The 25,950-nt window shown below is 43.0% G+C and overlaps 1 protein-coding gene across 1 annotated transcript in view; it reads left to right on the top strand.

Annotated features, from left to right (window-relative positions):
• The first annotated feature begins 1,498 nt into the window (after positions 1-1,498).
• The window catches only part of LOC135240502 (potassium voltage-gated channel subfamily H member 7-like), a 59,076-nt gene continuing 34,624 nt past the window's right edge, over positions 1,499-25,950 (top strand). The window contains exons 1-3 of the mRNA XM_064310037.1: positions 1,499-1,958; positions 2,716-2,946; positions 25,060-25,215. Coding sequence (XP_064166107.1) covers positions 1,883-1,958; positions 2,716-2,946; positions 25,060-25,215 — 463 coding nt within the window. The 5' untranslated portion in view covers positions 1,499-1,882. The remainder of the gene's footprint in view (positions 1,959-2,715; positions 2,947-25,059; positions 25,216-25,950) is intronic.

Raw genomic sequence — 25,950 nt, 5'->3', positions numbered from 1 at the left:
GTATACATACAATTTACATTTTATTATACTCCACAGCTGTCAACACTTTCGTCTCTTAGTTTGTCTGTGACTTATCAGTTTTTCGTTTTAAAGATGAAATTTGCATTTGTTGCACTTTGCACTGGAAAGAAGGTTCTGTCCACTTCACGCTATTCTGCAAATTCCGCTTTGAGGTAAGATACTATTGTGGATGAGTGGCAAACTGATTAGCGGCTTCATCGTTTTATCGGTTCTGTCATGTTCAAAAAGTTCAAATTATCTGCAGATGAATTGCTATAAAAAGCATTTTTGAACTGATTTTGCATTCACTAATGGTGAATCCGGAAACGATCAATTTGACATTATCAACAATAATTGCACACATCTGATGGGGTCTTAATGTATTAACAAAGATCATTTATTAAAAAGACTACTTTAGTCTAGCTGTTCGTGCTTTAAAAGTCCTTAACAAGCATTTATCTACTCGTTCACGAACCATAATTTGAAAAGGTTAATTCGCATGAAAGGCATTTGCCCCTTGCTGTTTCGGCTTATTAAACTATTCTGAGAACACTCTCATTTGAGATGTGTGAAACTCAGGGAACTTATACTGAGGCAGTTCGTCATGCAGTGACGAAGACTATCAAATATTTGATTGTGTTTACATATTTAAATTGAAATTCCACAGATCTCCCTGAAGTTATTTATTCATGCATGTATCTATTTGTTTTGTTCTATACCACTTTTTTTCTCAAATGAGCAGATGGCCGATGAGGTCTTGGAGAAATACAGAGACAGATGTTTCAAAGCAGTAGGCTTTCCATTCTACATCATATTTGCATTTTTACCCAGCCTCCATGCGGCTCGCTTGTAATTCATATATAAGCTAACCGCATTAGGCACGTGCGGCTTAGTGTCATTTCAATTTAAAACCCATTCAGAATATTTACATTACGTTTACTTAAACGTGACTTTTAAAATGTTTTCTGTGAAATCAAAATAATAATAGTAAAATATAAATATTTGTTGACCATTGTTATTATTTTATTATTTAGTTATGACCCCCTCCCCCGCCCGATATTTTATTTTTTATTTTTTTAAGTGGGGCAACATTGCAACAGACGACAGCGGTTAGAACAACTGCTAGCCTATAGACTTCAGCACCATGGACAAGTCACCTCTCTAGAGGGCTCATACATACTGATGCTCAAATTCAAGCGTGATGTGGCCGTTGAGGAGTTCAAATATAATGCTGCGGTTCAAAAGTATTATGTCATAAACAGCGGTTGTAATTTAAGCGTTTAGTATCCAGTTCCTCGGGAGTTCGGTATACGTGAATATCCAGTTCTGTTCACTTGAAGAGTCCAGCCCCAGCGTTGGCGTGGAAAATTTATGCACGTGTTTTGTTTTGAGCGTAGCAACTCATCCGTATTAACTGCGCCCGTGCAAAGGCTTTTCCTTAGCACTCGCCGAGCCTTGCCCTAGGTAGGCTGGAGCTGAGCGCGGTGCTGTTGCTAAACCCTGAGGGGTAACGTCACTCCCCTTGCTGATCAAATTCAGTCTTCCATTCACTACCGCCACATCGTTTCGGAAACCAGAAAGATCGTACCCACCATCGGTGCAATTTGCAATGTTAGTCAAACAAAAATTTGACTCGACTTTTTCCCCCCGGCTCCTTATTTTTCCCCATCGTATTGACAGAGTGGTGTTTCAAAGGCTGGGTTTTGCGCCCTGACACGAGCGGTCACCAATTAAATGGGAAGAGGTCATGAAAGTGGGGACTTCACGTGCTCCGAGGATGACTTGTGACAAAAGGGATATCGTAAGGCTACAACGTTTGTAACTGAAGAAAAGCTGTTCGGCAGAAGCTTGTTACTACTATAACTGGGGATATTTTTCAATCATGCCTGTTCGGAGAGGTCACGTTGCTCCACAAAATACATTTCTCGGCGTCATAATACGGAAATTCGAAGGACAAAGTAAGTATTTTTCATCCATGGAGATTTCAGCACCGCGAGCTGCTTGAAGCATTGATTTTATTTGAACGGGGAAGTGGCATGGCAATGATTGTACGATCTATAGAGTTTTTTCACTCTAAAGCAACTTGCGGAGTATGTGGCTGGGTACAGTTAGTAAGGTGAAATGTAGAGACAGAATGTCGTGTCCTTGTACTGTACATCATAAAATATCAATATCTGCAACATTCGTACGAAAACGTGGTTAAAAGAATGAGCTGAGGATTAGGCAAATGAAAAACACTACGTCCTCGCGAAATTACGGATAGATCTTTTAATGTAGATAGCGCTGTGCTCTTTTAATAAATATGTTCCCCATGTAGTTGCATACATGCATATAGACACATGCTCTTCGAGTCGTCCAATAGTATGCACACATCATTTGCAAGCACTGACTGAGTGAAAGGATGACGATATGTCTATATGTAAACAGTATGGTAAGTTTAGAATGTATTGTTATAGTTTTGAGCAGTTGTATTGTCTATCGATATCGAGAAAAGTGTTGAACTGTAAACCGAATTCCAGTCTATTTAATGGAATATATTATCATATTTTTTCCGTTATTATGATTGTGATGAAAACTGTTTTGTTAATAATAATAATGATGATGATGATGATGATAATAATAATAATAATAATAATAATAATAATAATAACAATAATAATAATACATAACAGTGAAATTGAGAAAAGAACTGCAGCTATCCTGTCTGTTTTGCAGATAAGAAATTCATAATAGCCAATGCTAGAGTCCAGAACTGTGCGATCATCTACTGCAATGATGGCTTTTGCGAGATGACTGGTTACTCCAGACCAGACGTCATGCAGAAGCCGTGCACCTGTGACTTTCTCCACGGACAGCACACCAAACGGCACGCCATCGCCCAGATGGCCCAAGCTCTGCTGGGCTCAGAGGAAAGGCGGGTGGAAATTACCTATCATCGCAAGGATGGTGAGTCCGTGCTGGATTACTGCGCGCGCTACTCTTGTGAACGTGCGCACCGACGCCCGTGGTGTGAGATCGCGACCAGGAGGACGCACCAAAATGACACGCCGTATGAATTTCAAAGGCGGCTCTACTTAAAATACAGAGTAACCTGTCAGCCTTAAAATCTTGAATCAGGCGAACAGCGGACTTTCAGTTCTACATACTTCTTCATACTGTTCATACTGAAGAAGTATGAAGAACTGAAGATTCAGATGAAGGCCACCTTGAAATATTTTGCAGTGCAGTAATTTTCCACTACATCTGCGCAGTAAAATCAGCAGTTAATTGTTGTTTGCATCTAATGTAATATAAAACACTAATCTGCCTACATGTAGGCAGTGATCAGCAATTTGCACTGCTGATATACTTATGGAGAGATCGGCCCTAGCAATGAAATAATGTGGGGGACAATCAATGTCAACACTCAGGGCAGCTTCACTTCCATACACTCTTTTGCTTCAGGGCTAATTTGGAAAGTGAACAAATTAATAACTGGTAAACATTATAAAGCTGATTGAAAAACGATAAGCAAACTTTGGTTCAACTAGTTTGGCCCCTTAGACCATTGTTTCCCGACATTTTTTCTGTGAAGACACACTTCTTTATAATAAAAAATTCTATGGCATACTATTATGCCATTGACCAGTAAAAATTTATTAAATGTCACACAAACGTTCAGTTGTGGTGGAATTTGAAAAAACCCCTGGTAAACTCTCTTGGCACACTAGCGCGATGTGGCACACTGGTTGGAAAACATGGCCGTAGGCATAGTTGGTTATTCATAGATTTATTTATTCACAGTGATCTTATAGCAGTGGGGGGGAAAAGCAACTGCTAGCATTTCTGGTATTGTATAGCTTATGTAGGCAAATGCACAACCATGGCTTCACGCCACAGCTCATATACATTGGGCTAGTTACGTTGCATTGCGTGGAGAATGTTTTATTTAATCAGTTGTATCATATGTCACATTCACAAGGGGAGACAGAAGAAGCGGCGGTGATCTTTAGGGTGGTGACAATCACTACTATTGCATAACAGGGAAATCAGTGGAGTGGCAGGTACGACCGCAGAGGCCTGAGCATCGCACTTTAATCACAGTGGGTTTCACGAGAACGGTTAATGCTATTCAGAGAAATATTATCCTGCTTTTGAAATCATTATTAAAAAGACGTTTTTCCTTGTTTCAAGACAGTTAAAATGTGTTTTATTTGTTTCTTGTCCCAGCGATCAGTCTTTAATTCGATGCACATTGTGTCCTGCAGTTCACGTATTGTTCCAAAATCAGTGTTTGAATGCTCAAGTCATTCTGCATTGTGCTACTTGCCTCTAATGCCTCTAACATTGGGAACACATTGCTAATTGCAAATTACTTCAGCTTGCACTTCAGTGGCAGTTTTGATATGACAACTTTTTGGTGCCTAATTTGTTTTTACTGTGCGTGCGTGTGTGTCTCCGTGTGTGCGTATGTGTGTGTGTTCATGTGTGTGTGAGTGAGTGAGTTAGTGAATGAGTGTATGTGTGTGTGAGTGAGTGAGTGAGTATGTGTGTGAGTTAGAGAGTGTGTGAGTGTGTGTACGCATGTATAGGTGTGTGTGTGTGTGTGTGTGAGAGAGAGTCAGTATGTGTGTGTGTGTGATCGAGTGAGCGCGTGTGTGAGTGAGAGTATGTGTGTGTGCATGTGTGTGAGTGTGTGAGTGATTGTGTGTGTGTGAGTGAGAGCGTGTGTGCTGGTGTGTGTGTGAGTGTGTGTGTGAGTGAGAGTATGTGTGTGTGCATGTGTGTTTGTATGTGAGTGTGTGTGTGCCTTACAGACAGCGTGGAGACTTGTGCAGATTATGCTACCTCCGATCTTCTAGTGTGCAGTACACAGCAGCTCACCTGCACGTCCTGCATACAGCCCTGTAGTACAGCGATAATGGATTAGTACCCAATGCCTGATATTCCTCAGGGCCCCTCAGACAGAGGGGAGTGGATGAGCTGCGTTCAGACTGATCTCAGATCAGCCTTCAGATGTTCTGTAGTTGCTGTTTTTGCAGTCGGGGCTGTTTCATCCAGGATCTTTTTAGTCCGTGTCAAAGAGGAATGACCGTAGTGTTTTACATGTATGAGGTCCTTCCTCAACAGAACAGGATTTCAAAGAATGAATAGATTCAGATTCCTTCTTGTGCTTTGGTGAACTGCGCATCCGTCTATTTATAGATGGTATACAGACGTAAAGGTTAAATTTTAAAACCATTTTAAAATTCACTAATACACTACATGGCCAAAAGTATGTGGACACCTGACATCCAACATCTCATATAAAATTATGGACATTGATATGGACTCGGTCCACTTTTGCTGCTACAACAACCTCTACTCTTCTAAGAAGGCTTTATACTAGATGTTGGTGCATTGCTGCAGGGATTTGCTTCCATTCAGCCAGAAGAGCATTAGTGAGGTCTGGCACTGATTGGGTGATCACTGTGTGCCTGGGGGCATTGTCATGCTGAAACAGGACAAGGCCTTCCCCAAACTGTTGGGGAAGCACAGAATCAACTAGAAGGTATGCTGTAGCCTCATGATTTGCCTTCACTGGTACTAAGGGGCCTAGACCCAACCACGAAAAACAGCCTCAGTCCAAGGGGTCTCCAGATACTTTTGGTCATATAGTATATCTTCAAATCATGTAATATGTACCTAGCCTTACCGACATTTTTACAATGTTATTTTATGAAGTTATTTTGTATTGTAAGATACAAATAGTATGCATGCCACGCTCAGTGAAGCCACAGGATGACTATAGTTACATTCAACATTATTCTAGGATTCTTACTGCTTCAGCGTGCATGGTACATTGTTTCATTTATTTCATTTTATGGTGAATCCAGTTGCGCTTCCTCACGTTTATGATTATCGAAAAAGACATTCTGTCTCTGGGTTTAATTTAATTTTTTCGACTTGATAATGGAATGTTCCAGAAACCGTTGCAATTCCACAGCTATTAAAACCATTATGCAATTGGACAATGGACATTTGGGGCGAAAACGGGGGGGGGTAAAAAGAACATCGAACGCGTCTCAAATTTAATTTTCACTGATCCATCTACCTACATCTGCTGCTCCGGCAGACATTTTGCATTCCCTGGAGGGCTGAGCAATCTATACTGCATTGAGCAGGCCCCGCTCATGAATAAAGCCGCCGGAGACGTGTCCCGAACGCGCCCAAGAACGAGCGGCTTACAGCAGAAATGCATTAGCGCGGCGCGGCGCGGCGCACACGCCCGGTTTTACACCGAAACCCAAATATGAGGTGACCGCGACGCAGCTTTTAAAAGCAGCGGCAGACTCGCTGTATTCTCTCTCCTGTCTTCATCTCACCACAGATTTTGTTCCTATTTTTTTTTTTACGCGTATAAATATAGCTATAATGTAGCTTTGAATGCGGTATGGCAAACAACTCATTTGGCGCAAGTCATCTGAACATCTTTACCCCTCCTTGTCTCTTTATATGAATGACTTAACTATGTCCTGTAAAACTAAAATGGTCAAACTCCCCCCTCCTCGTGAATCCACAGATGTATATTTTATTCTTTGGAGTTGTTCAGCCCACCCTATCTTGCTCGGGTAGACTCGGCCCTGAAGTTGTTTATTGTTTATTAAGTTGGTTATGCTTCTAGTACACTTCCTGATTGAAGGTAAAAATATATGGCTGAACAAGACAGGATAAGTAGTTGTTAACCTCATTATATATAATGATAATGATAGCGATAGTGACATCCATGATTAAAATGGTAATGCGTAACAATAGTCGTGACAACAGTAATAGCAGTAATGCACAATAAGCCGGTGCATCCTTTTATCAGACTGAACATTCTTTGTCTGTTACTGGCGCTCATGCAGATTATTTCGCCTTCATTTCAGTCCAATATGTTGAGTGGCGAGAAATGGAGATTTAAATGGAGGCTTTCGGTGGCCCCGCCCAGAGGAATGGAGGGCGAGCGAGTAGGACAGGACTTAGCTCGGAAAGATGTCCCGTTGCAGGAGAGCGTTTCGGCGAATTTGGCAGGACGCGTATCTGGAGTGGGTAGGAGGAACGCCCTAAAATGGTCACCGTGCGGCAGGCAGACGATGTGCAAACACCCACAGCAAACAGAGGCGAGGCAAACAGGCAAATAAGGCCTTCGCCAGCTTTCAGCTTAAATAATGCAACTCTATCGTACTATTCTCTCTTTCACTCTCACTCTCTCTCTCTCTTTCACTTGCACTCTCTCTCTCCGTCTCTGTCTCTCATTGTCTCTCCCTCCATCTCTCTTTCTCTCTCTCCCTCACCCTCCCTCCCTCCCTCCCTCCCTCCCTTTAGTACAGCCATTGCACTCACATTTGGGTGCCAGCGCTAATCATATCAATCTGTGCTTTTTTAAGGAATTACGCTGAAGCCGATGTAAAAGCTCCGGTCGCTGCCGCTGTTTTCCGTTAGACGCGTCCTCACGCGCGACGCGGCGGCCTTCGTCTTTGCGCGGAAGTCGACCTGAAGCGCTCTTCAAGGTTGGCTTACTGCCATTTGGTTTCATATTTATTTATCAATTGGCACGAGAACCGGTTCCGCGGCATGTAAATATTTTCAAATCTGAAAGCAAATGAGGCCTGTAATGGTAAAAGTTGAATGGGCCATTCTCCGCGGTAGCAGAAACAGCAGGTCCAGGCTTGCTTCTTGGCTCACTTTGTAGGCAAATACTGGAAGGTTAAGCCGCTTATGCACACGCTCAGAAATACAAACAAAAACTCCAACGAAGACCTCAGATGCAGACAGAAATCTTACACCAGGCGAAACAGGGCCATTTTCTTTGCACAGTGCGCAATTAAGACAAGTGACCGGCCTTTCAGTTTCACGGAATGATTCATCATTAAACACGCGAATGCTAGCATTCGCTGCGACCATCTTTCTTGTTGTGATACATATTCGTGTTTCAGAATGCGTATGAAAAGGACTTCAGAGGTGTTTTTGCTCAAATGAATATTTAAAAGAGTATGAAATCGTGTTAACGGGTGTAAAGTGAGGACGGGTTGGGCCGCGTATAGCCATGGGGTACAGGGGAATGCTGAGTTCCTGTGGGGCTGTCATTCACTTTTGTAGTCCTTTGTTCTACTTCCTGTACCGTGGGATCAAACGGGGTGCAGGGGTGGGCGAGCTGAGGACGACTGCTTTTAAACGGGCCACTCACAAGCTATAACGTTCTTGTCCCGTTCGGTTACCTCCCTTCCCTTTCCAAAAGTCCTGTTGTTCCTTTCAGAAAGTTTAGGTGTTGGTTAGAGTGATGTCAGTTTGACAGCCTGATATCGTGGCAGCTGATCTGTTTAGCAGTGAGTTGGGAGACGTGTACCCACTGCTAGCCCTGCTTGAACAGATGATAACGTGGCTCTGAAGGAGGAGAGATGAATTAAGTTCAGAACCAGATTTAGAGTGACTTATAAAACCTGCTAGATCTTTTTCTCTCTCTCTTTTTTTCTTTTTCTTTTTTCAACCATGGCCTTACCGAACCCGGACATGGACGTGAAGCGGGTCTGCCGTTTCAGAAATATGCCGACCTGCTTCACGTGGAATCATTAGGCAGCCTTAGCGTGGAACTGTGTCTGCTGCAAACACTCAGACGCTGATTCATCTGAACTGAATTTCGGGCTCAGAAACGCTCCTCGAATGCAGCCCAGTAGCCCCCGAGCCGTCTGTTCAAATCGCCGGTGCCCGCGGCGTTCCGCTCGGCGTTTGCCAAACTGAGCCGGCGTCCCTCCTCGCGCTTTAATTTAATTTCTACGGTCCCGCTGCTTCGTGCGGGCTTAAGCCTTGAGCTGAGGAGACCCCGCCGTAGCATTTGCGCTAACGAATGGAAAGTGACAGGGGCAAATGTCCTGTTGGACCGGCCTTTACCTTTATCGTTCACGTTGTGAAAAAAAAATAAAAGACAGCTCAAGCTGAATGTGAGCGCTCTACCTGGGTCTGGGATGGTAAATGCCGAGGCTAAAAATAATACCAAGAAGCACATGATGCTATATTTGTCTCTCTCACTCTCAGTCAGTGACAGGCGAGGCAGGCACTGTGGATCGCTCTGCGTGGGCTTTTTTCCCCGTTGTGTTATCATACGCACAGGCCTGTCTCAGTGAATATTTTCCTTTAAAATATCCTCTCTGCCCGGGACAATTTTTGCAATTGCGCCATGTGGATCTCATGTTAGTCACGATTGCTTATTATATCTTTTGCACAGCAAAGTCTTCAGTGTAAATCAGCTCTGGTATAATATGCTTGTCATAGAGAGCATATTGTCTATATTGGACTCTGTTATGGTTGATTTAATGGTAGTTATGTCAGTTGCTGCAAAGCTTTATGCGGTTTTATTGCAAGTAAACTGTACCCTGTATGGACATTAACTCTATTTTAAAATGTATTGCAATGCTTTTAAGATACAAGTCGTTGCTTATTTATGTCATCGCAATATTTTACACTGTTGTGAAATGTTTTTACCGTTTTATTTTCCAAAAGGTCCTCATACTTAAATATATTCCATTTGATTATTGGACAGGGCAGGATCTTGTTTCAGTTTACAGACTAAATTAAAGACACAGGGCTTGAATAGCATACTCAGGTGTCATGCTGAATAAAAATACATATAACTGCCTCCAGGGCCAGGGTAGTATAGAGTGCATGTAGATGGGATGCAATGCTCACTTAGTGCCCTGGGTCTGTAGCCTTGCTCTTTCCCATCTCTCCCATCTCTGCTGATGATGGTGCAACAGAGCTAGCATATACTCACAACCATTCAGTGCAATGAAACATTAGAAGGCCCATGTTTTCTGAATGAAAACCGTGCCTGGGTTTACCGCGCCGCGCTAGACGTAGCTCTATTTCGGGATTACGTTAAAAGCAGCGGGGTTGCAGACATTACCTTTGGTGGCATGGTTACCTTTGATGGACAGGGCAGTTCAGAGCGGCTGGTGTGAAAGTAATGCAGTGCAAGGCATTCCCGTTTTTAATGTCTGCTGTGCACTTCATGAGGCAACAACGCTGCCATGGCAGCCATAAAAAAGGAGTTCACTGTCCTTTGGCAGTTATTTTCATGTGAACCAATCGAGTTTCCTTAAAATATATTACTTGCTATGATCCAATTGTTTTGTCAGTGGAGGAGCATTTCTGTTCAACTAATGGATTATAAAAGGAAAGCTGATTCTGTTTTCTTGTTTGCCCAAGCACATTAATACAAAAGTGAAACCATTTCATTTAGTTTTTTCTTCTTCTCTCCATCTAACTTGTTCCTTTGAAGTGCATTTGCTTAAAACCACAAAAAGAATTGCCCAATTATCTGCCGTGCTGTAAAATGTTGCTATAGCAACTGAATCCCAGCGGCAAAGAAAGGGCTGCATTCTCCAATTGTCTCATCCATGATGACATACCTCTTCTTCTTCAAGGTGAGGTTTCATCAGCGACTTTATAATAGTTATTATTTTTCATAGGTGTAAAATGACTTTATTGGCTGCGGCATTCAGATTCTTTGGTACCCTGAGAAGGTGCATAGTTAATCAGAGCTTATGAGAGTCACTGAAATGCAGGTATTACTTTTGTATTGTGTAAATTCTTTCATAGGCAGGGCTTCTCACCAAAATGGCCACAGGCCATGCACCAGACTGCTGTTGTCAATATGCGTGCAGGCTGGTAATTCTGTATCAATATCAGGGATACTCAACCCCAGGTCCTGCGGGCACCAGATTTCACCAATTATTTAACCTCCTTGGTTCCGGTAGTAAGCTCATCAGTAAAAATCAGGTGGTGTAGTATGTGGCTGCAACAAATATCTGCAGGCATTGTGGCCCTCATGACCTGGAGTTGAGGAGCCATGATATATGACTATTATTATGTGCAGGGATGAAGGATAACCGGTGTAGTGATCTCACAGGTCCCAGTGCGATCACTGCATTTCTCCAATAAACATTACAAGACCTACATGTCTCTGTTAGGCATAGCTTGATGATGCATAGGGGTGCGTTAAATATATGTCTTAAAATGTATTGCTGCTGCCGATATATTTCTTTTTATAGGTGTAAGTGCAAACCAGTCCTTATGTCCTGTTAACTTATGTGATATGGTATGGACACACCTTTGGGCCACATATTGTTCCAGCCATTATGGTGTTTAGTATTTATGACCGAGATTTACTGTATTGGCGTACTGTATGGCACCGCACACGCTGCACTGTTTTGCAGTTCAGAGACTATATCAAACAACGTTTAAAATCTGCCGATTTCCTGTGATGCGACTCTCACTTAGCAAGAGCATCGCTTCTGCTCTAGCGAGCACTCTCAGTCCGTCTGTGCCTGCTGAACATGGAGTGTGGTCTTCAGACGCCTGGCTGGTGGACTGGGGGCTGCTGGGTGAGACACAATATGTCTAGCAGCATGCTCAACATCATTTGCATTGATGGAACAGGTCTACTAATCCATACTGGGTGAAATAATTTAGGCTTGGTTAACCGTAAGCATAGTGTTTGTCCGGAATGTTCAAAATCAATATTTATGTTTAATATTTATATACGTTTACAGTGTGATCTGAAGCAAGTTCCGGTAGCTGTCTGTAGTGGCTTTGTGTTACAGACAGTGAAAGACAGTGACATGTTACTATTAAAGTTCTATTCTTGTCCTAACAGATCCCCCATTTAAAGTGGATCCGATAGGCCCTAATCTCAATTAGAATTAACGCTCAGCAAATGCATTTACAGTTCTGTGTGAGGCACGTACTGTTTACCAAAGTGATGTTATAATGTAACAAAGCACACATAATTTCATATATTTGATGAAATACATTGTACTCATTGTACTAGTATTAATTAAATAGCGTTTCGGCCATTAATGATGATGTCAAGTATAAGCCTGCATATCCTAATTTCCTGGGAGGTAATAGAGTTTTACTCTCAGCTGATGACTACCCTGTGCACAGTTTATACGTGGCCTCTTTAAAAGTGATATACTGCCCTCAAAAATAACCTGAATGATGTTCCTTCAGGAAAGTGCTCATTGTCACAGGGTCCAGCGCAATCAGCTAAACAATTTAGCCGTTTCGACGGCACTAATCGAGAGTGTCAGGCTAATCATAACCCGAAACAAATATTGAAACGCAGCTGGAAAAGACAAATCAAAGGTTGGGCAAAAATGAGTCTTGCCAAAAGTTTGTAATTAGCTGATTGAGTTAGCGGCCAGATATAATGGCTTTGGGCTGCACTGATTAAAAATGAGTGGAGCCTGTGGCAGCTGGCGTACAGAGGCTTTAATGAGGACAGGGGCGGCCGCGTGGCCTGCGCACAGCGCCTAGGGTCAGGCACAGGGTTAGGTTAACTCTTCGTCACTATTCTGTACAACAACTCTCCTGCCAAACATTTCACACCTACCAGGCTGTATCTAGGAGACAGCTTTGAAAATTTAGATTTTGGGTTTTTTTATTTTATTTATTGTTTTTGAGACAGCTTTGAAAATTCAGATTTTGGGGGGTTTTTTTAAGTTATTTTATTCTTTATGTTATTTATTTGTACAGAGCCCACTCTACCGAATCAAAACTTGAGTCGATCTTGTTTTTGCTGATCCATAGCATAAAATAAATAAGGCCCACCTACGGGGTGCTTACCCTCCAGTGAATAGACTGTACTCTCAAATAAATAATGAATACCTTCTGTTTCATAAATCATACCCTCTAATTAAAGTGCATCTGCAACTAAAGTTTCAGTGCAATCTAACTGAGATGTTTTTTAAATGGAGAACTCCGAGTATGTCCTGAACTTGTTTTTTTTTTGCGCATTATATTTTCATTATTTTAAAACCCACAGTCTGGCCTATGAATGACATCAAAGTTTTTTCTCTTAGAGGCGCACCGATGCACTGAAGCCCAGCCCTTCCTGGATTTCATCGTTCCATAAAGACACGTTCATCTCTTTCTTCTGGCAATTACAAAGAGGGCTAGAAGCAAAAGATTTCGACAAAAACCCATCACTCGCGGAATTATTTTATGGACCAGTGCCTCTTTAAAGAAGGCCAGAAAAGACAACAGAAGTCAAATCACATCAGAAGTTACCTCATCAAAGCATTCACAGAACAAGTACGGAAAGTCGATCTGCAGCACGTATGGCTCGTAAAAGGCTTCACGGTCACAGCAGGGTCAAGACATTCCCCCAAGAGGGGAAATCATACATTTGCCTGCATGCCAAAATAACCACTTCTTTAGATGGCCTGTGACGCACTTGTTGAAATGCTGGACTGTATTCATAAAGGACAGAGGTTTTAGCACAGCTTAATGTATCTCTGAGGTGCAGAAATGGAAATGGGAATCACATGAGAATACACCCGTTATGTGTCATTTGCACTGAATGAGGATCGCTGAGAAAACGATAGTAATAATAATGAATATATTTCCACTCTCAGCGATGTCAAGTCAAGCGCTGTAAATAAGAAAAGTTTATTTAGTTTCTCCTGACTGTCCACATCTCCGTAAGTGTCGAAGAAATAGACCGCAGATTTCCGACACATTTCACACCAACCTTGTCAAATGCATGATGATATTGCAGATGAAAATCATCTGTTGTTAAGTATCAGAATTGAACGCAAGCCTGGACATATTTTGCTTATTCAAATTATCGGCTGTGAGACTTCAACACAGACTGTGAGACACGGTGGCTCGTATGTTACAGAAAGAACAAGCTGTCCTTTCTGTCAGTGCATCTGCCATGGACAATACTTCAGTGCTCTTTGATAGATATGGCACAATGCACTGTTCGATCCTTTACAAAATGCACAAAACTTTCAATCACACCAGGGTTTCCATGGACACTTGGACGTATATTTATATACTGCATTACATTGCATGGACGTGATGGGCATTCAGATCAAATGAATGTGAAAGCACTTTAGACCCTGTTTGCTTTCATATTGAATAGTTGGCAAATCAGATTTCTTTATATCCAGTACATGCAGCGCGGTGCTTACAGTGGATTTGTAATGCGTTGAATATCCGAAGCTGTATGTGCAGACTGACACATGCCATCCCATAATAAGCGCGAGTCATGAGATGGTACGAGATGAGCTTGCATTTTTCCTCGCTGTTGCGCTCGCCGTTCCATCCGACCTGACAGCCAGCTGAGGTGCATCCCACGCGCTTATTATGGGATGCTGTGCGTCAGTGGGATGTTGGTGAAGGGAGAAGACGGGCGCTGGAGTGTCTTCGTTTAGATTCGATGCTGTCTGAATCTGACCTAGACCAACTCCAGATGCGACTCAAATCGGGTTACGTACGGTTAGATTTGCGGTTACCAACTGGGGTATCGAATTTGTCAAGAAATCAGTTACACGTTGAATGAAGAGACAAGTATAAACTGGGCCTAACCCACATTCAGCGGTGGATTGACTTAGTACAGATCTCCATTCGTACTGCTTATTGCACAATAGCACCAAATGGTACCCACACCATATTATAGATGGATACACAAAAGTATTGATGCAGATCAAGTGCAGTTCACAGGTACGATGATATGAGTGAAGTTCACATGTACGATAAGTGGACACGTTTATTTGCAAAATGCGACCTTTTGTCCATCGTATCAACCCTCATGAGAGCGAGTGTTGCCCCAAACTTCCTCTCTTCTACTGGATTAGTTTACACTTGAGACTGTCTCCCTGGTCTGAGCACGATTGTTTTCTTAACTCAGAATTCTTGGTTTCAATTATCTTTATGAATGCACACATAAAAGGCTGCTTTTTTTAGTTTGGCAAGCACTGATTCAGTAACCCTAATTGAAAACTTGACTGTGATTTTATGAGAGATTAATTTTCGTTTGTTGCACAAATAATGGTTGCAGGAAAAATTACGACAGAAAAGCAGTGAGCTACAGACGAGATTGGCCGAATGGCCAGCCAATGGACCTCATTGATATTTCGACTGAGGAGTTCTCTTCAACAGAGTTCCTCTTTCTCTCTCACTGCGTGGCTGACAACTTTGTACTGTCGCTCTAGCGTTTGAGATAGAAGTGTTCCAAGAGAAGACAGCGCTGGGTTTCTGTCGTCGAGGAATAGAGCTGTCACTGCCAGCCAGAATGAGCATGTCTTTGGAAAGGACGGTTCACACTTTCCTCATGTGCCCCTTTTGCTGGTTTCCTATGTTCCTATGAAGTGCTTTTGTGGCAGCATCACTGCTAATCATCAGTGCTATGCAAATAAAATTTCATCACAAAAGTGGGTGGGGTACAGTTTGTTTGGATTTGTTGTACGCTAATTGGCAGCAGAGTACGTTTTCTCATGCCGACTATCATAATATTCATATTGCAAATACAGTATGGACATCTTATGAGAAGCTCAAACAGAAACGTGAAAGCCATCCATAGCACAATGTCTGCTGGATTCTCTGCCACTCGGATGCTGTAACAATCACATCCATTTCTAGGGTATCCAATGAACAGTTCAAAGAGCCTGGATGTCCAGCTCTGAACATCATAAACTGACTTTCCTCTCTAGATTTTTATCAGGATAGAGGTGTAGAAGCTGCGGAGTAAAATGTTATCAGCTTAATGCTGTTGAGACAGCTCAGTAGCACAATCTAGTATATGCCTTGAATTACGTGGAAATGAATGATTTGTGTATTTTAAAAGAAAATTAAAAAGTGATGGGTTTAAGTTTTTTTTCTTTTATACTGCCTCCGCACACGAAGTGAAGCTATGTTTGCGGTCCAAAAAAATATTGAGAATTGGCCGATGAGCCGCGTTGTTTTAATAATTTATGGTGGAAATCGAACCTAATGAAATTTCCATTATGCTGAAACTGGAACTGATCTCAACAGCGTATCTATTTATGTGCGCACAATAGCGAGCCTTTATCTCGGCGACTTGGGCGAGTCATGTGACCCTTCTCGGGCTCTGATGTAGACAGATGCTTGAGGTTGCGCTGTATTGGGTGGTGCAGATGTTACGTGTTACACTGCTCATCTCCCTCCTCATCTTCCCCTGTATGTACTACAGTAAGAGAATGAGAACGCAGGCTCGTAAATGGAAAGGGTTTGTTTGCTTATTTGTGACTGAAATGTCACAAATACCCACAAAATTACGATATTACAGTGGTAATCATATTACATATTAGATGTTTTAATAAAATTCATATCCAGATTAATGCAAATCAGCACCACACAAATCCGATTTTAAATAAACCAGAATTAAACCACAATCCGGGCTGCAGTTCATAGGACATGGCAAACAGTGCAGTCTTTATACATGCAAATCTTTTGCATACATGGAAATGACCTTATTATAAAGTGAAGGTGGAGCAATGGCACGTAGCAACTAAGAAAAAAATAAACCCTAGTTATTCTGGTGCACTTCTCTCTCTGAGTTTAAAAAAGCATCAAGCTGACTTGTGAATCACATAGTCACAGATACTCAAAAATGTAATTTGTTTCATACAGAGTACTGTTTCGCAAGAATTATACCAGTAAAAAGCTTGCGTACAGAAAATGTATCCAGTTCAGCGAGAAACAAAATCCACCTTTGTCTGGAATAATGGTGCCATGATTTCTCATGAACACAGACCACAAAAATATAATGATATAATATATATAAATGCAGCTAATGAGAACTTGTATATATTGTATAAAATTGTGTCATTTTATATTTCTGCATGTTTCAATATCTCAATTTTCAAATATATAGTGCAACCCTTACAAAGTATATATGCTGTTTTTACCCATCCCCCAACACACACACACAAATATCTACACATGCGCACATGCACACACATACACACCCACACGCTCACACACGCTCACGTACTTACACAAACACATACCTACACACACACACACACACGTACGCACGCACACACACACACTAACGCACTCACACACATGCACAAACACACACACTCACATGCACACACACACTCATACACACACACACACACGCTCACACACTCACACCCACCCACCCACACACACAGATATACACACAAACACATACACACACACACAGACACACAAACGCACACACACATGCACACACACACACACACACACACACACACACTCACGCGCACACACACGCCCACACACACACACACACACACACACACACAAATGCACACTCACGGTAGAAGGGCAAATGAGCTTCCCACAATTCCCTGCCCATCCTTAGTGTTTGAGAAAGCCGAAGTACAGGCCACAGGAGAATGCAGGCCTTATCGATTCAACCATTCGGTCTTCAGCTTTGCTTCCCCTTCGATGTCCTGCTTGGGTTACACACTGCTCTCTGAGAAGGTTGAGGTCAAATGGATGTGAGGTGTGGTTGCTGCATAGCCTAACCTTGGTTGAGCGGGTACATAATTGAAAGTACATAATGCTAACAACACGTACACATTTACAGACTTCATACATCCTCTGAAGTAGCATTGTGGCATAGTGGTTTGGGAGATTGCCGTTTTGCCTTTGAGCAAAACATTAACCTGAATCTGCTTCTGTAAATATCCACCAGCATGGATGGATGTACTGTAGGCTTCTCCTGACAACGTTGTCTTCAAAGAGAATGGACTATGTGACAGAACAGAGGACGGGCAAAAGGTCAGTCCATCCGGAGGTGTGAAAGGATGTCTCTCTGCATCATCGCCTGGCTTCCGTCACGGCGAAACGTTTGAAATGCTGCGACTTTGCAAAACGAGAATATTTGTTATTCTCCGGTCAGCGTTTTGTCGGCGATGTCGAAAGCGCTGGGGGCCGGGTTAGTTTCTGGCAGCTTGGACCAGCGACGTGTTGTTTTCACAAGTTGTTTGCCAGAACAGCAACTGCCGAATCAGCGATTTACGGTAGAACCCTTCGGAGTTGGTGTTACTGGAGCCACCCTAGAAATAGCTTAATGATCTATTATTCATTTTGTTTCAAATGCTATAAATAATACATGCGCCAGTGCTGATGGGATATCGGACAGTTTTCGGTAGAACTATAGCGATAGATGGGAAATACAAGCTCGTTCCGCAGTGCCATTATCTTTACGGCTTCGTTCTTTTTCTTCTTTTTTTAAAGAATAGTAGACATTTTATTTGACATTTATTGTCAGTAAATTTGTGTTATATGAGCATAATAAGGAATGCAACTAGATTCGATCCCATTAAAACCGTCATTCTCAATGAAACACTGTCTTCATATTGTATTTAACTACAGTTCTAGCTGATTACTACACACACATATATATATACTGTATATGTATATATAGTGAGTATTATATAAATTCCAGAAAATCATGCCATAAATACCAGAAAATCGTGCCATACCATTATTTACAATCTATTTTAGTGAGGTGAGTCATTTTTCAGCTCATGCATTTTTCTCCTATTTTTAGCGTTCTTTTTTTAGTTTTGATCCCTTTTTCAGTTACAGTAAGTGAGCACACACAAGCCATGCTGTGAGCAGAGCGGTCCGCAGGTCAGTCAGTCCTGTAGGTACCTGCCGCTAACAATAAGCGCTAATGGCAATCAAGGTGTGTGAATGAAACCGCTTCAGGACCACCTGTTTATGTTGAAAAGTGGCTTGCGATGTCTCATTTCCAGCATTCGTTCTTAAATGAACTGGGTGGTGAACTTGGAAATAAAGATTAGCATTTAAAAAAAATTTTATTCTTTAAACTGATATAACAGAATTGGTTTACTTCCGTGTTAGTTGAATTCCCAGTTAGGATATCTGCAAATACAGAAAAGCACGAACTCTTTTGGGCCACAGTGAGAAAAATCGATGATTCTTTTTTCAGTATGTCTCTGAAATGCTTGTAGCATTGTGGTCTTAAAGTGACGCTTCCCTGAACATAGGGGAAAACTGGGGAGATCTTGGTGTCCTGGCAAAATTCATGTTTACAACCTGGCTGTCTACATCTGGCCAGCCTATCACCCTGACATTTGATTGGCGAGACAATCCTTTGCATTTTACACTGTGTCCACATTGATTCCCCAGGTCATCAGTTGACCTGCCGGGTTAAATAAAGGTCAACCAAAAAAAAAAAAAATGGTCACACTGAATACTGTGTGGTAGGTTGTTGACCATCGGAAACATTTAGGCTTTTCCTAGTGTGTGTTGTCAAATTACTCTGAGCTGATCAATATAACTTTGACCCATTTGGAATACATTAGTCTCTGGACAAAGAGTGCCTTTTGTTGGTATTACTTTTTTTAAATTATTGCCAGCATTCAGAGAATTTAGAAACCCAACCCATGATAAGTTGTTACATAATTATTTGTATTTAAAATAGCCAATAACTGTAATCAGACATTTAAACTGTGCTGCTCATTGTCAATACAGAGTTCAATATATTGCTAGATTGACAACTGACACCAAATATCACTGAAGAAAAGTAATGGTACATTTTTGTGAAGTTAGGGATACGGGCTTGGCAATGTTGCAGGTCCAGTTGTTCTGAACTGTGACCATTTATTGAAAAGCAGTGCTAATAATAAGCTGGTGTATTTGTGTTTAGAGTATTTTTATTTTAATCCACAATTTTAATTAGCTCATTTAATCTCTGTAATAACAACAACGAGGTGTGTAAGCGATGCAGGGTCATTGTAGGTTTTTAAATGATGTTCCTTTATGCGGCTTTTCCATTAACGGTTTCATTTGAACAGAAAGGGGCCTGACAGAAAGCATATGGTAGCGGGGAGCCTGCTAAGACGCGAGCGCATAGTTTAACTTGAAAAATTAATTACCAGAAAAGATGTCTTGAGAGACTCAAAGGGGCTGTTCCTGTAGGCAATTTCAATGAAGCCGGGACTCAGAAAACTAAAAGCCATGATTATTTAATGTCAATGCATTATCCCTTCTGTGTAGATTCTAAAATGCCAGGGCACTTAAAATCCTCGGTTAAGATTTAACTGAGAGCATCCTGGACTGAGGCTAGTCTTATTTTATTCTGTCTACTTCTTTGGCCCGGCGTATTCAGCTTGCGCTCGACGTCTGTACATACTGTAATGCACTGTAGGGAAACCAGGTGCATGTTCTCATATTGTAGAAGTGAAAAGATCACGTCACATTTTATCATCCATATGTTTCAACCCCCTCCCCCAGCTCGTAGCAAGACAGTCAGAATAAGGGGTTAACATAAATTATTCCCTTATTTTCCCTTACCCCTTACCGTGGCTGTTTACATTGCAGCCACTGTATAAAATAAGAGAATAATTGATGTTAACCCCTTAATCTTACTTCTGGGAGAGGGGGGCGATACCTGCAGATGATAAAATGTGGAATGTGTCTGATCCAGATAATATGGCCTAGGGAAATGGCAGGAACATTTTGAAGGAAATAAGTTAGAGAGAAGAGAGTATTTCTTCAGTTTTTTGTCCGAAGGAACATGGCGGCAGCTCTTCCTGGGCCACGTCCACTAAGGGAAATGATTTCTCTGTATCTCACATTTGTACAAGTTCAGACAGTGGCAGTCAGCCCTGTGAAATCCCAACACATAAATTTAGAACAACAGGCACGAGTACTTTGCAGATAGACAGGGAGCATTTGGCTAATTAATGCTGCTGGAGAAGCTGGGAAGTGTGAATTGGATTCTGGAGTGCAAACGTGCCTTCGTGACGTGGCTGGTTGCCGGGAGAGCCAGACATTACATTACATTACATTACATTATAGGTTCTTAGCAGACGCTCTTATCCAGAGCGACTTACAACAAGTGCATTACAAAACTCAGAGACAAGCGCTTTACAACATTCCTGCAAGAGAGCTACAATAGGTATAACTTTGCTTAGGTATAAGTGTGAATTGTACACCCTATTTTTTTTTTTTTTTTTTTTTTTTTGTTAGAGGGTAGTGGGGGGTGATGAGGTAAGATGTAGCTTGAAGAGGTGAGTCTTCAGTCTACGTTTGAAGACGGCCAGGGTCTCTGCTGTTCTGACTTGCACAGGAAGGTCATTCCACCACCGTGGGGCTAGAACAGACAGGAGGCGTGACCGGGTGCTGGTGCGAGCCGGGGCAGGGACCAGGCGACATGTGGCAGCAGAACGGAGAGGTCTAGCTGGGGTGTAGGGTCTGATGAGTTGACGTAGATAGGGAGGGGCTGACCCCCTGGCTGCTTTGAAGGCAAGCACTAATGTTTTAAATTTGATGCGAGCCATCACGGGGAGCCAGTGGAGGGTGGTGAGCAGGGGGGTAACGTGGGAATGTCTGGGGAGGTTGAAGACCAGACGCGCTGCTGCGTTCTGGATGACAGACATCAGTTAGCATTTTTCAGCGGAAGGCTTTTGCATTAAAGAGGCCTTTTCATTTACCAGGAGAGGACAGCGCTCAATGGGAAACAAAAGCCTTCATAAAAGCTGACGTGTAGTTTTTTTTTTTTTACCCCTCGTACTTGGCAAGATCTGTGAAGCATTCTTTGTCTGTGAAGCCCTATATTGGGTGAGGGAACACAATAGTTGACTCATCAATTACAGAGTGCATATTCTAAACCTGAAGGCATTATATATACTGTTGTATTATAGCGTTTGGTTAATAAATATTGGTTGGAATCGTTGGCGACTTGTTTGAAGAATTTCCAAAACCCAAAACCTACCTGGCTTGTTGTGTTTAGTAGCTGCTAAATACATTTAATATACACAGCACACTGACACTAGGGCAAGCCATGGACACCCTTCTATCAAAGATCTCTGCACGGATAAACCTCGTATCCAGGTCCATGCTGTGCTGAACACGTAACATGAAGAACATGGAGGTCATGGTGAATAGAAGTTCACTGGGGCTCGTGGACTGTCTGTGATGCACCCCTATGGTTCACAGAGCACCCAAAGAGGAAGCATTTGAGCCAGGTGTGCATGAGCCAGACACAGGCGCTGAAATGTCGAGTGAAAATATGTTTTCCACGGGCTGTACATAATTCAGAGGACACACGTGTGGGGGCAACATAGCTCAGGAGGTAAGAGCGGTTGTCTGGCAGTCGGAGGGTTGCCGATTCGATCCCCCACCCTGGGCGTGTCAAAGTGTCCCTGAGCAAGACACCTAACCCCTAATTGCTCCCAACGAGCTGATTGGTACCTTGCATGGCAGCCTTTCACCGTTGGTGTGTGAGTATGTGTGTGTGAATGGGTGAATGAGAGGCATCAATTGTAAAGCACTTTGGATAAAAGCGCTATATAAATGCAGTCTATTTACCATTTACATGTTAGTGTACACCCTCCTCAACACTGCTGTAATGACACAGGCCTATAGTTCCACCTAGACCTTCGAAATGGAGAGGTGGACATGGAGTAAGATGTTTTAAAAGGCGTTAATTGGATAATCATATGGCTAAAGTGCTTATTGCTGAATGCTAAAATGGCTAAAAACGTTTTTCTTGTTCGTCCACTTTTAAATATCACACTTGCCAGGCACTCATGTCCAATCGCTGTGGAGTGCTATGGGCATGAAATGGTTTATAGAGAGCTTAAGAGGAAATGCGTTCTGTTTTGCAGGTGATGTGTGGACTTAAAAGCTTTTTACTTCTCTGTGCTGGTATCACGGAAGCATGAAATTCAAGTGTTGGTGAAGCATGCAGTCACTAAGACCCAGACCTTGAGCTCCGGTGCACTCACCGAAAGCAATATTCTGCGGGTCAGAATGCCTTGCTGTGAAAAATTTATGGGCGACCATGTCTACTGTGCATTCCGTGGCCTGGATGCGAGCAACACTGCCTCCAAAGAAGGGATATAATGAACACTGCAGTGAACTTTTGAAAAAGTATAGCTGGTTGGGAAAAAAAATCTGAAATATCCATGTTTATCTGTGTTTACAGTCGTCTACTTACTGTACACTAGAATTGTCAAGTGCAGGGGAGAGGAGTAATCTTAGTTGGACGCAACAGGAAGTAGTCAGAGAAGTCTCGTCAGTGGGAGGGGTGAAGTAAGAGACAGGAGGTAGTTGTATATCATAATGTTTAGACAACTGGGCTGGGAACTTCCTGGTTTTATGGTCAATTCCCAGGTAGGGCATTACTATTGTACTCTCGAGAAAGGTACTTGAGCTGAATTGCTTTAGTGAACACCCAGCTGTACAAATGGGTTGTATGTAAAATTAAAACAGGCTGCATAATTCACTGCGAATAAGAGCGAAAATGCATAAGATCTAAATTCAATGGTTTACCAGCCAAGTGTTCAGATTGAAGAAAACAAATCTCACAAACTGTAGCTTCCCTTGCCAGATACTGAAGCATAGCTGGGGTCTAGACTATACGTGGTAGGAGGACATGCACAGAACGCGCCAAAAACGGTTCCTTGTCTAATTTTCTCGATCGCCGCTCTGACACTGCAGTGCACTGGGTAACCTGAGGAAGAATGCTTTCCGCCGCACTTCAGGTTCGGGCGACCCTCCGCACGCGGCGCAGCTCGGCGTAAGTGACGCTGACGGAACGCTGAGGCCGCGGAGGTGCTTAACCCAGCACATTACAGCGGCTGCGAATAGATTCGCTGAGCCCCCCCGCGCGCGGAAAATAGATTTTCCCGCATCATTATTACCGTCGCTGTTTTTTGATGGATGCGGAGCGTGTGTGGTTTTTGCGCCGGGCTCATCGGGGGGAGAGCATCGGGGGGAGAGCTTCGGACTGTGTCTGTGGTATAAATAGAGCTGTTTCGACGGCGGGTCTTTGAGTTCATCGCTAAAGTACCGTCAAAGCTGTGGTATTTCCATCACTAATGAAAGCGCGGAAAGAGCACCCGGTGGAGAAACTACCGTGTACCTGACTTTTTTATGCTCGTGTTTGCTGTGATTCTGCTGACATTTGGGCCTAATGTCATTTCTGGTTGTTCCCTGGTTCTGGTACGTCCCTTGTGAGCAGCTTTGCCATATTCACAGCGGTAATTATTTTTTTGAAAACATTTTTTTCTTGATTTTCAGAGATTACATGGGCGTGAAGTGCTATGTAGGAGTACACCTGCAGTGCGTATCCTTCGTAAGCTGCATAGCATGAAGACACTGCAAAATAAGTTTGTCCACCGTAACTTTCTACTGCAGTGATTATGAACCTTTTCCTCTCGTTGCTGATTGGTTCACTCGCTAATAGAATGCGGAGTGAAGATGCCGGCTCTGTGAAACCTTAATGTGACCTGCTATCATATTAATGCGCAGCGCACTCTGTATTCCGCTAATGCTTAGCCTTCATGAATTATGCGGGGATTGAAGTCTTGACCAATTTTCTACCGCTCCCGTTTTTTGATTAAAGGAAATGAATAATGAACTGCACGCGTTCCTAGCGCTAATAAATTCCATGGTCCTATGGAATGGTCTCCCGGCCGCACCAGGGGAACCGGAGAGACCGAGCGAACGGGCGCCGGAAAGCACCGGAAATCCCGCAAAATGGCACCGGGGCCTGCGCCGGGGCGTCCCGGCTCCCCGCACGTCTGACGCGGCCCTCGTTGGCGCGTCCCGCCCCCCTCAGGGCTCTCGTGACGTCCGGGGAGCGCGCTGATTGCTGGTGATGGGATCAGGGCGGCCCGGCCTAATCTGACCCCCGGGCCTTCGCTCCACTTCTTTCGCCAGCGATCAGGCCACCTGACAACCCGCGTGGCCCTCCGCTACAGAGACACATCATACGTCTGTCTGTCACGCTGACCTTTTCATCTACTGCATTATTCTCTATACCGTACGCATGCTGTAACTCTGTAACTGTCGACTGAGCACAATAATCTTTTGTAATCAATGAATAGATTATTATCGTCCATATTACATGTCTGTGATTTAGTAAAAACAAATGTGTGCTTTTAAGATGCATTTCTCACAGAAATGTGGCTATTTTATTTTAAGCCTATGAGCCTCGCACTCATATTGTTCTGCACTATGCAAACTTCAAAAAGCCCTTTACAATTTCACTACATATTTGGAAGGTACTGGAGATGACTTTGCCCTTGCCCCCCATGACCCTGACCAGGAATAAACGGGTGTAGATGGATGGATGTAGATGACTTTGAGCACTCAAGGTCTCTTCGCTAACCATGGCAGAATGAAGAGTCAAGTAATAGCTACATTTGAAAATGTATGACATTTTTCAAGCTGAGGTTGAAAACGTTGTTTGTTTGTTTGTTTCTCCCGGAGGGTCCGACTTCCTGTGCAACACTCACATAATCCCAGTGAAGAACGAGGAAGGGGTGGTGATGATGTTCATCCTAAACTTCGACTACGTCCTGGATGAGTCCAGCAGCGAATCCTTAGAGAAGCTTAGCCACACGTCTTCCGCCAAATCCAACCACAGTGAGTACCCGGCCCAGCGCCATTCTCTCTGCTGTGTGGTGTGCAGTTCATTATGTGCTCCTAACAGGTTGAGCCGTGTGGACTTCCTGTGCAGCTCGTCTCTCATTGGCCGCCTCGAATCCGGCTTGGGCCAATGAGAAGAGGGAGGGTATGCTCTTCTTTCAAACACCTCCCCGATCCAGACTCACAGTGCCAAATTGGAACCCTTGCCATCAGACTCTGAGCAGCAGTGATGTAGGATGTCCTATATCTATACAGTCATGCTGAGCCAGGGGCTATGTAATGTAATGTAATGGAAGACCTGTGATGCTCCACTTTAACATCAGCCTCACCCAGGCATGGCCCTGACCAGGACACGGTATCAGACCTACACTACATGGCCAAAAGTATGTGTGGACACCTAACATCCAACATCTCATCCAAAATTATGGGCGTTAATATGGTGTTGGTCCACCCTTTCCAGCTATGACAACTTTCACTCTTCTGGGAAGGCTTTATACTAGATGTTGGAGCATTGCTGCAGGGATTTGCTTCCATTTAGCCAGAAGAGCATTACTGAGATTGGGCACTGATTGAGCGATTAGGCCTGGCTCACAGTTGGCTTTCCAATTGATCCCAATGGTGTTGGATGGGCTTGAGGTCAGGGCTCTGTACAGGCCAGTCAAGTTCTTCCACACCAAACTTGACAAAACCATTTCTTTATCGACCTTGTTGTGTGGCCGGGGGCATTGTCAT

Source organism: Anguilla rostrata, chromosome 15 (assembly GCF_018555375.3).
Source record: "Anguilla rostrata isolate EN2019 chromosome 15, ASM1855537v3, whole genome shotgun sequence".
Lineage (NCBI taxonomy): Eukaryota > Metazoa > Chordata > Actinopteri > Anguilliformes > Anguillidae > Anguilla > Anguilla rostrata.
Note: the sequence above shows the minus strand (reverse complement) of the source record. Positions and strands in the feature narration are given on the sequence as shown.